The sequence below is a fragment of the Neopsephotus bourkii genome, unplaced genomic scaffold, assembly GCF_033783945.1.
Source record: "Neopsephotus bourkii isolate Nb327-2 ecotype Australia unplaced genomic scaffold, CSIRO-AGI_Nbou_v1 NB_936, whole genome shotgun sequence".
Lineage (NCBI taxonomy): Eukaryota > Metazoa > Chordata > Aves > Psittaciformes > Psittacidae > Neopsephotus > Neopsephotus bourkii.
The window spans coordinates 2,431,107-2,443,004 of record NW_026901430.1 but is presented as its reverse complement, the minus strand read 5'-3'; the positions used below and the strand labels follow the sequence as shown (position 1 = coordinate 2,443,004).

General features: G+C 38.1%; 1 protein-coding gene across 9 annotated transcripts in view; it reads left to right on the top strand.

Moving 5' to 3' along the window:
- The first annotated feature begins 226 nt into the window (after nt 1-226).
- The window catches only part of THOC2 (THO complex subunit 2), a 50,566-nt gene continuing 38,894 nt past the window's right edge, over nt 227-11,898 (top strand). For all 9 annotated transcript variants that reach the window (XM_061358087.1, XM_061358085.1, XM_061358083.1 and 6 more), the window contains exons 1-4: nt 227-420; nt 7,097-7,155; nt 9,395-9,486; nt 10,679-10,730. In XM_061358087.1, coding sequence (XP_061214071.1) covers nt 230-420; nt 7,097-7,155; nt 9,395-9,486; nt 10,679-10,730 — 394 coding nt within the window. In that variant the 5' untranslated portion in view covers nt 227-229. The remainder of the gene's footprint in view (nt 421-7,096; nt 7,156-9,394; nt 9,487-10,678; nt 10,731-11,898) is intronic.

Genomic DNA, 11,898 nt, shown 5'->3' with positions numbered 1-11,898 from the left:
GCGTATTTCCTGAGCCGTTTTTACAGTTGTAGAAACCTCTGCTCACAGCGTTTTTATGTACCTGAAAGGAGCTGCCTGACTGGGGAGGTTCTTCCGACCTCAGCACCTTTATCCGCAGGCCGGGCTGCCCCCATCCGCGGCTCCCGGTGCCTCGAGAGACTCAGCGGGACATTGCACGACCACGCCTGCGCGCACCGAGGAGCGCCCGCGCTACTTACGCGCATGCGCGATGGAACGTCGCCAGTCGTCTCCCAGGGTACGGCGCGTCCACGTCCCGTCGTGCCTAGCGAGCTGTTGCGTCCCCTCTGACCCGGGCTCACGGCTCCACCATCCGGGCTCTCGGCGCCACACGGGGAAGATGGCGTCGCTGCTCCCTGCCGAGTGGATAAAGAACTGGGAGAAAGGGGGCAAGAACGAGTTGTGAGTGCGGGGCCTTAGTACGGGAAGGGCGGTGGGGCGCTGCAGGCCGCTGACCTGCGGGAGCAAGGGGGAGCCTGGGCCTCACTGGCCGAGGGAGGTTGGGGGGGGGGGCGGCGAAGAGGTAGGAGCGGGCGGGGAGGTCGTTGCTTGGGGCTGCGTCCTTGCTGTCGGGGCTGAGGGTCGAAACCTGGGTCGGGCGGAAGTCTTAAGCCTTCTCCTATCCGGCTCGGCCTCCTTTGTCGGTTGCTAACGACCTCCGCCGAAGCTCGTATCCCGTAGCTGGGCCTGCTGTCCTGGCGCCCGTTGACTGCGCCCCGATCGTCCCCTTCCCGGCTCTGGTTCAAGTTTATTGGGCTTTGGACTCCTCTTTAGCTACCCACCAGGGGTAACATGGAGCGTGACTCGTTCTTGTTTCGTTAGCTCCGCGATTCAGACCTTTCTAGCAGACGTCCCAGCCCCCGTTCTCACTTTTATACTTACTGTGTGGGTACTAGCACGTTATTCTTTCATTCTGGCAAGGTAGGATCAACTAGTCCTCCTTTGCCCTGCAAGGTAATCTTTGTGCACTGAGGGGTCTGGTTATAGCTTCGCAAATCAATCCAGGTGTGCTAAAAGCTTTCCCTTTTGGGTCCTTCTGTGTATCTGTTTTAAGTACTCTTAACTTAGCAGGTTCATTAACTGTAGTGTGTTTCAGTGGTAGTTCTGTTCAGGGAGTTGTTCCATTCCATGTTGCTTTGTTGTAGTTAAAAACCCTACAGTTTCAAATATGGGTGGTTGGGGAATCATTTTGAGAAATGCTTCTTGGTGCTCATATTTTGTTATTTTCTTTTTTTCACCTATTTTAAAAGGTTATGCAGCTATGGTAGTGATCTTCCCTCTACATGAAGAAAGAACGAGGTAGTGAGTAGAGAAGAGGCTATAGAGGCTCCAAGCACAAAACGCAGTTCTTCCCAGAACTCCCATTTTGTAGTGAAGGAGCCCCCTTTTACAGACATGCCCTTTTTGACTTTTCAGTTGTGCTAGAACCGTTACATTAACGTGTAAGGTTAACATGGTTTGATGTGATACAAGGCCAATGAAAATCTCTTTTGTATCTGCTTTTGCAGCAATAGAAGTGTTCAGGAGCCATCCTCCAAACAGTGCTGAGGTTTGCATTGCTTTTTTTTAATCTCCTGTTTAAGATTTCATGACAGTAACCGAATTTGCATCTAGCATGCCAATATTTATTCAGTAAAAGACTTTTTTTATTGAATGTGAGTATTTAGGAATTTCTGTGTCAATAACAAATGAGGAAACATACAAATGTATACTGATACCTTACAGAAGTGCACAAATGACTATAATAAAACAGATTGTCTTCTTATACGTAACTTTATGTACGTGTAGATGCACGACTGGTGCTTCTGTAATGCCCATTAAGTAATTTTTAACTGAATTAGTCACATATGATTATGATTTTTGTAACTTGCCCTGTTATGACCACTGAGATGGTATGGACTATGCACGAGGACAGAAATTTCATAGTTGATCATGTAATGGCAGCTGAATAGTTTGCATTGAATTCTTGGAACTTTTAACTGTGTAACAGGCAAGTTACATTAGCTTTTGACCATGCTAGTATTTTACGTTTCTCCCCTCCCCCTAGAGCAGTTCTTAACTGTAATGGGAAGAAAGTTTTAATCTGCTGTGGGACCAATAAAACAAAGCAATAGGCTAAATTCCTGTGTCTGTGGCATTTATACTTCAGTGGGAATACTGCTTAAATGCAGTTCCAAGCATGATTTAAAGCAGCTTGCAAAAGAGGCCATACATTTTAGAAGAAATGTGATTGTGCCTGGATAACAGTTGTCGGATTTTGCAGTGATAACTTTAGAAGCATCTGGAATACGTACAGACTTCCTTCCTAGATGCAAAGCAATGTATCTCCAGCCTAAATCTAAAGAACTTTTTAGGAAACTATTTTTTTGGGATAAATCTTCAATGCGTAACTTTGTGTTTCTTTTTCGAAGATTTTCTATCTCCTGTTTTACTGGTGGAAAGTAAAGTCATGGTGCTCTCTTTACAAAATGAAACACATGAAATATTTGTAAATGTTACTTAAACTAAGAGGTGTACAATTGTAATGGTATTTTTTATCTTTCTTGAATGATTCATCTAATATAGATAGGCCCAGAATTATAAGTTGTGTAGGCCACAACTGCAGTGTTTAGGGCTTGTGGTCCAAAAGTAGAACAGTGTGTTAAATGGTAAATAAGTTAGAAAAGTTGGGAGGGAAAGGACACTGCGAAAGGACAAAACTTTAGCCTGGTCTGCTAAAGCCCCTGCATGAAGTCAGAGAACATTCACTCTTGTATGGAGGGGGTTGTTTTGTTTTTAAACAAAGTGGTGGGCTTCTTCACAGGGAAACAAATACCAACTTTGTTGAAAAGTGAGGATTACAGGAAAAAAAAACCCCAAACCTCATAATTAGCAGAAAAAAAAAAAGATTAGGTCTTGCAGGAAAAAAAAAGAAAAAGATTTCGTGGAGCTTGAAATGGCTTACGTGACCTCACTAGATCAGCCAGAGGTAATATTTTAGCAGTTTCTAGTCACTTAAAACACAGTTTCATGTTTTGGGGGAATATGAAACTTTTTATTTGGCAATTCAGTCTCTACTGTGATTAATAATGGATGTTTAAGATGATCCCTGCATGGGTTTTTTTTTTTGAGTGGTATGGTAGCGGTCTGCTTATGCTTGAAAGCATACAGGATTTGTAATGTTGGTGTAGTCAGTGGGAGATGCTGTTACTTGGAGGGGGGAGAGGAGAAAAAGTTTGCTAGGATTTTTAGAAGAAATCCAGTAAGGAAGTTGTTTTTAAATCTTTTACTGTGAAAAATAATGAACTTTATTTTTGCTGATGTGATCCATTTGTTATAACAGTAATATCCAAAACGCAGAAGGTAAGAATTTTGTACATGTCTTAAGGGTGTCATAATGTTAATAAGGCAGCATCATTGAGCATGGGTAGCGGTGAGCATTGACTTACTAGAAATTGTTCAGAGACCTTGTTAAAACTGGTCATGCTGTGATTTTAATTAATTCAGCTACTGATGTGCAGTAATATCTAATACAAATACATAAATGTACATCATGTTGTAGTTTCAAGTGTCCTTAGCTGCCAAAACTATAAATTGGTCAGGATGTGGTCATCTCTCATTTTTTATTTTTTCAGACCCATCTCTGTCTGAACACAATTTATTAAATTATGTGCATTTATTTTGCTACTGCAAAATATTGTGATACCATAATATCACAATAAAAAAAAGATATTGTGTAGAGATTGAGTTGGATTCTGTGTGACTGCTTACTGTGCTTATCTGTCTAGACTCCTTTTATACCTATTTGCATGTACATATGCTGTCCTCTGTACTGAAATTACATTGTTTTTTATAGTGTTTTCCACAATAAGATGCTAGTCTATGACTGCAGCCCATATAGACATTTCTAATGTGCTCACAATGACAAGCACTTACCGTTCAACTGATACCTTGTTTTGTGGTAGATTAAACATCAAGAACTCTTTAGTGGAGAAGTAGAACTAATAATGTTCTTTACTGGCAGTTGATGTGGTATGTTATGCTTCAGAATAAACTGAAAAAGCTTAATATTCTGTGAATGTGAGCTTCTGAGACTCGATCTTTCAAGCACTCTCTCCATGTTACTTGTACAAGGAATGCCACGGTGTTGAGTTAAAGGCCTGAGAGTCAGGAAATCAGAGTTTAGTTGTACTTTTGCCATCCTGGCTGCTAAATGCAATTGATTGTACTTCACCTCAAGTAGGGAGCTACTCACAGTTGAATTATGCATATAGTTAAATGTTTGCAGGCGCATGCCCTTTGTGGTAATTACTGGCATATGCTATGTGTGTGGGAGTGTAATGGAGGATATAGGATATTGTGTATGAACCAGTAGGCTTAGGTTCAGTTGTTGGCTCTTCCTTGCAGAAACGTTGCTTCAGAATTTGTTGTTGAAGCAAATCTCTCCCATCATAGTCCAAAAAAAAAAAAAATTAATTTTGAAACTTTGGTTGTCAGAAGGGGTTCTCTATTTTTTTAATAATTATTTTTTCTAGGTTATCATATTTTTTGAAGTTGTATTTTACATATATTACACAGCTTTATCTTTGGATGAAGTGATACAGGTTTTAGGAGAGTAGGAAAGTACTCTGTCTGAAGCTTGCAGCAGCGAACTCTACAAGATTAATGAAAGTTTCAAATGGGGTGACTGGGTCTGTTGAGTTGAAAAGCGGACCTGATAAATTTCCATTGTCCTGTGTGCCACTTAAGTGGGAAAGTATTGTTGTGGCTTTCTTTATGAATTGATTAATCTTCCTAATACTGGCATTTTTATTCTTGTGAGCATGCAAGTATTATGATTTTAATTTATGATGTGTTTAATTAAGACTAGATGAAGTAATCTCATGGCTTGTTGGTACTGTAAGGAAGGACTTCTGCCTTGTCTTCATTCACCAGGGCTCTCTGCTCTGGTGCTTATCTGGCCTCCTGGTAAGCTTGCTTCAATCTGTGAAGTTGGCAGAACACTTGTTTTTTGACCAGGTTTGTCAATTTAGCTGATTTAATTGACATAAGGGTTAGAACAGGTCAGCCAAGAAGTGTTGGTGAATGTGTCCTGTTTCTGCAGCAAGAAGCCAGTAATTAAATCAGCTCAGCTGTGCTGCCTGACAACACCTTCAGAAAGGGTCGTCCTCCTTTGTTGATAGTGTACCTGTGTGAAAGAATCTTAAGGACAATTACTAATTTAGATCCAAAGAGTAATACCAACATCCTGTTTTTTATTACCAATATTTCCCCATGTAGACTTCCACAAAATTAATATTTTTGCCTCCCCCCCTTAATAATTCGGGGGGGTTAATTACAAATGCAAAGTAAGTTGTTTATAGACTGATCTTAAATAGGGTTTCTTGTTACATTTATCAGTCAAATGTATGTCTTAAAGGTACGTGAAGTTGATAGTATTACTTTGGGATTGCTGGAAAGGGAATTGGAAGAGGTTACAACTCTTATTTTGTATTAAGATGTAGTTAAGTGAACGCTTCAGCTCAAGAAAGGGTTGTTGCTCATGTAATCTGGTTAATGATAGCACGTTATGGCGCAGGGGTCAAAGTGCATCTGAGTAGATAAATTTTTGGAATCAGATTTCACATGACTTATTTGTGTACAGACCTTAGAAATGAGTTCTTACAGGGTAACATCTTTATAGAGAAGTAATTAAAATTTAATAAAATCTGACTTGGTTCAAACTGATGTGCTCTTTGGGGACAGTGGGGGGGGGAAATCAATTGCTTCTTTAAAATACAGTTCTGGTTATTGCCAAACATATTTTCTTCAATAGCATTTAGAGCATCTTAGCCCTTCAATTGCTTTTTGCTGAGCTTGCATGATTCTGCTGATTCCACTATATGTGAAACTGCCCATTTTCCAGTTGTCATTGTAGGGTGCTTCTACCTTGTATTTGCTAATTATAATCCCTTGATTACTGGAACAGCTGTTTAGGCCTGCTGGAGAGGTAATAATCTCTGGATAGGATGCAAATAGAATGAGTAATAGATTGCCACAAAATCCTTTCCTACTGCTTATTTTTCATGGTAAACCTTACTTGAGAGCATGCTTCAAGTTCACTTCCACAGGAAATTGTAGTCTTGCCATCTTATGTACAAGTACAGTGCAGCTTTGAGAACTGTCTTCAGTTTCTACATGAGTCTTTCTTGATGAAAAATATATGAAACTTTGGGTTGAAAATTTTCAAGTGTGAAGAAAATTCTTAAGATATTCTTTGGTATTTGTTACAAATCTAGGTAAATTGCTACTTTTTTAAAATATTGCTGCTTTTAAATGTGAAACTGCTTTTGAGTCTTCTTTGGGGTGATAGTAACAGTAGAGGAGAGGGGAAAATCCTTATAACTTGGAAGCATGTCTTTCTAAGCTGTCAGTGTAGCAGAGAAGCCTTCTCTTTGAACGTTTATTTTATAACATAAAGAACTATAATTTCATGGAACAGTCTGTATGGTATTCAGTGAACTTTTACATATGCCTGATTTGGTTGGGGGAGCCTCAGGGGTGACTAAAGGCAATGTAGCATGGCAGGTCTTTGCTTCCTATATGGGTTATCTTAATGACTTAGTTTATCTTAGTTGTCCCTGGGATAGATAACATTCTGTCTTACCCTTGATAAAGCATTGCATCAGGAGATCATGCACCTACTTAATGATAAATTTTTTTTATGGGCCAGAGTTTGAAAGTAATCATAGCCATGGTATTTCTGTGAGAAGCATTTCTTCACTAGCTAGCAACAGTAGGCTAATGCTAGCTCATCTGTGCTTCCTTTCATGTACTAAAATTGCCTCGTCTTCTTGTTTTGCTATGAGTAATATTAGGGAGACTTTTTTTTTTTTTAAGTATATGATATATATGTATGAGATCTGTTGGGAGCCTTGTATTTCTTTAACTTCTGTGAATTAGTGTTTACAGTATGAAAATCAAACTGCGGTTGGTCATTTAAGCTGCCCAAATTGAAAGTTATTTTAGCCAGAACAACAAAAAGTGAGCCCCAGACATTTACATGTGTAGAGTAATATCCAACTTTTAAAGGTTTTTTTTCCTGTGTTTTTTATTGCAGCGTGCAATTATGTCGTGCAGTCAGTGAAAGCAGAAGCCATGATTCTATGGGTTTCAGAGGTAAGTTGAGTGGGGTTTTTTGGTTGCTTTTGATTAAATAAAAAGCCTGAAACGGTTGACGGTAGTACTTCTGCGTGTGTCTGCCTGAAGCATTAATATATGGTGACTCTTAGTGTATGCTAGAGGTGAATGCTGCAAATTGCAAGACAGTACAAACATCCAAAACTCATTTTGTCTTCAGATGCCCAGGTGAGAGATTTCTTGGGTGGTAGTAAGTAATGGTGAGATCCAGCATTTGGTCTGTGCTGTAGAAAATGGAATTCCATTTTGCAAGCTCAACATGCAACTGGATTTTATTCTGAAAGTTAAATATACTAACTCTAATGTATGCAGGTGTGATTATATACTGCAGAAAGTAATTTTTACAACAGCACCTGAGTTACAGACTTTTTCTTCTTTTTCAGTGAAAATCACTGCTGTCATTAAGTTTGAACTTTCACTTTATGGAATCTTTAGTGTTTAAAGAAAAATGTTTGCTTGGCAGATTCTGTTGGAAAAATCCTTCCATATGGGTGAGACCACAGATGTGCTATGCTGTTTAGATGCTGTTTTGGGTTCTCGCTAAAATGATCACAATGGACAATTATAATAGCAGAAAAGATAAAATGTTTCAATGTAAATTATAAGTAATACTGTTAAGTAGGAAGAATTTATTTTTCAGCAAAGCAAAGCCTTTGTTCCCAAAGTTTTTGAAGAAAGGTCACCAGGTATTCTCTGTTCTAGAAAGAGATTGGTAATTTCTGTGTGCTGATTTCTTTCTTTCTTTGTCCTTGCTGTCAGGATCTAAAATATCCCATGGGAATGACTAGGTAGATACGTGCAGTGGCTATATTGGAGGAATAATAGACAGTAGAAATAGAATCATTATAGAATCATTTAGGTTGGAAGAGACCTTTAAGATCATTGAGTAGTTGAAGTGCTTCTGGTGATTGGATAAAAACCTGACAATATGGATAATCTGGAGTGAGGTCCAGAGATGCTGACTGGTAAGAATTTCTTTGAGTCTGTGTCACCTGGATCCTGTTCTGAAAACTGTGCTGGCACTTGCATTTGTGCCGTTTTCCAAAAAAACATTTATTGAAGTCCCAGTATAGCACAAGTTTATGGAGACAGTTCAGATCTGGCCATGTACCTGTGTAACAACTTCTCCACGATGTGGAGAACCACGTGGAGGTGGCGTCTGATGCTGCGCTTATGGCTGGTTTGGATTCTTTATGAATTATTAAATTGGATACTGCACCAGACTGTCACCAAGTCTTGAACTGGCCTTTAAAGCAGTAGTGTTTTACGTAGAATTGATGTCTAAACCAGTCCTGTTCCAGCAATCGGTGTTCTTTTGGCAGAAGTACTATAAAAAATAAAATTAACCTGTTCATTTAAAAAATATATCTGCTTTTAATGAAGCTACAGTGGTCTGCAGTCACCAAGTTATTGAGTACTTGGTTTAGGCCATTAAAATCTGTAACTCATATAGCCATTGTGTATGTTTATTCAGTGAACCACGTACAGGTGAAAGGTGAAATAATGAGATCTTATGATTTTTAATAAACTAAAAAGGATAGCAAAGCTGTGGTGTATTATTTAAGAACAATTCCTTACAAGTTTACCATAGTTGGTTTTGCAATCACTATGTTTAACATTGCAAGATTTTTCTCAAACGTAGTACCTCTGTTTCATGTTTCAGCTTAATATAAGCTTCTATAAATCAGCATTCTTCAGTCATGGGAGACTTTCCTTAAAAAAATTAAAATCCTTGTTAAGCATTTTTTCTCCAGTTAAATATTACTTTCTCGTAGAGAAATGGTTTTTGAGAGCATATCTGTGATGAGAGATATGATTAGGAAAAAATACTGGAATGTTGTCTATCTATTAGATACACACATAAAAAGATGTATAATATATTATTTTTTTAATTATAAGGTAAAGGTGTCTGTTAACCAACTGCCAACACTCAAGTTATGTGCAGAACTAGTTTTTCACCCCATTTTACTGTTACTCCATAAGCTCTCTAGGAACAGTGGATAATCTCTTACTATCTGCTTGAATGAAGCCTTAGATACTGATGCTCATATATAATCTATCAGCAGTAAGAAAGTAATCCCTTTCTCATTGGTAAGAAAAGCACATCCTCTCTACTTGCAGGGTGTCTGAAGTCTACAGCATTGTTCTAAATGTTGTGTTAAAAGTTAGACCAAGGATTACCTAATACGTTCCTTAATCATCTGCTTTCTTTCAACAGATATCCAGCAAGCTCTGTATGAGCTTGCATACCATGTTGTTAGAGGAAACTTAAAGCATGATCAAGCTTCTAATGTTCTTGGTGATGTCATAGTAGGTATCTTTTTGTAATAATTGCTTACTTGCTAAATTTTTAATTTGTTATAAGAGTCTGGATGAAAATCCAGCAGGATAATATTCAACAGACTTGTTTTTCTATGTCTAAAAAGTGTCTTTTGTCCTTTCTTCATTTGTGTTCACTTGAAATAAATGTAGTCTGTCAGTTTTTTCCCTAGTTTTTTGTTCTGAGGGATAGATAGATCCATTTTAGCAGAAATTAAAAATTAAGTGATCTTTTCAGGGCAGATGAAATCTGAAGTCTTTAGGATGCTAAAAATAGATTTCATTTGCTTTTGCAGCATGTCTGTAATGCCACCTACTGGTTTTTATAATTTACATCTTGCAGTGTAACAATGTGCATCTGCCATTTTGCTGTTGAGATGTCAAAGACCTGTGACTGCCTCTGAAATAATGCCTTGCACTTATTTTTTTGTGTTTGAAAAAGTTTTTTCTTACAATGCTTTGAATAAATAGAGAAGGTAAGGAAAAGAGTATCTTCCTCTCAACTTCCAGAATTACCAAATGTTGGTGTTCCTAAAAAGGAAAAAAAAATTGGGAAAAGAAATAAAAAAAACACCTTCTAAAAATAATTTATTCTTTGGAAGTTCAGAGATTGCTGTTTCGGTGTGTATAGAACATTAAGAATATACATTTTGCAGTACTTATTCTAAGATAAGCATTTTAGGTTTTTAAACTTCTTCACTGGGTTTGGGAGAAGTGAAGGCTGAAGGGCACGTTAGTGTGTGGGCAGCATTTGATAACGTTTGATCTTTAGTCATGGTAGGAAATCACAGTTTGTTTGGTGCCTGAGAAGATGCAGTTTGCTGTACAGGGAGATGCTGCTCTTCAGACAGGGAGTTCCCTTGTGCTAGAGAAACAGAGGAAGTAACCTGAGGGGTTTGTCCCTGGCCACTAGATGCTCTTATAAATCACATTAAATGGTTATGTTACTTCATTACATACCAATAATTACTAAAGCACTTATGCTAGATATTACTCAATAATTCAGCCTCTTCATTATTAATTGATCTGAATTATTAATAATTAATACAATTACCAGTGATGTGCATTATTAATCTGAACTTCTAGTATGACGTTGTGTTTTATGTAATGGAATAAGAATTGTCTAAAAGTGATATTGGAATTTCTATATCCATTAAGTGTGATCTGTCTTTTTTCTTTTTAGGAATTTCGGGAAGACATGCCTTCCATCCTAGCTGATGTATTCTGCATATTAGGTGAGCTGCGTTCCCTTCCTTTCAGTATTGAAACAGATACATGCTTTGTGCATTTGCTTGTTGAATTCTTCACGAGATTTGATAAAATCCATAAAGCACGGATCCTTTACAAGATATGTGTTGATTCTTCCTCAGTGTATCTGTATCTTGGTTTTTAATGCTGTCTGTTCCCTCTGTGTTCTGTTACAGTTTCTAGAGGTTTACCTATTAAAGGCAGTGGAAGTTGATCTGCTAAGAATAGTTAAATGAGCTAGCTTGTAAGCATGTTGGATGTTGGTTAATGGACTCAGTGACTTAGCGTTGTTATCATTCTTATAAGTATTTAAAATGAAAGCTGACTTACTGGTAGGTAGATCTTCTATTCTCAGAATGGGTTCTGTAAATATTTTTATCTGTACAGTCACCACTGGTGAAACAGAGCTTGTACTAATTGTTCAAAAATCTAAAGGCAAATGGTATAATTTGCCAGATGACTATCTGCCAACTGAACAGGCTTTAAAGATGTTTACTTCTTTTTCTGGTAACAACTTCTGGATTGCGAGAATAATGTTGATCCAGAGCTGGTTTTTTTCATGTTTTTAACAATTTAATCCTGCATTTTTTCCCAGATCAGATTTTCAACTGCTTGCCCTTTTTATCTTGTTCTGTGTGTCTGTAGCAAAATACAGCAAATTCTTTTGACACTGCTCCTCCCAGATCCCAATTTGTTCCCTATGCAGGAGGAGTGTGGAGTCTCTTGTGCTGTGGCTGTGTGTGATATCAAAATTATGTTGACTTTGTTTCATAAATGTTCATTCTACGTACTTGTATCATCTTTTGATAATTAGTTTTTGTAATGCAGTATTCACTGCATTACACTTGTTTTTTAAGCTGTGTGTCTTTTGTGCTTTTTGTTTGTTTTTGTAATGACTGCCTTGCATTCTTGAGTTCTTCACTCCTTTTGCAGCTCCTCAAGTGCTGTAATGATGTGCTTTTTTTAAACTGCTTTAGCTGGGTGTGCTTCCTTGTCCATTGTTTTATGGCCTAGTGTCCCATAGAAGTGAGTTTATGAATTGCATTCCGTAGCTGATGATGCAAAGGAAAAGAATGGAAATGCAGAATCATAGCTAGTAAAAGACTGCAGACCAGGCAGTAAATGGTTGTTACTCTGAAGACACAGCATCTTCTT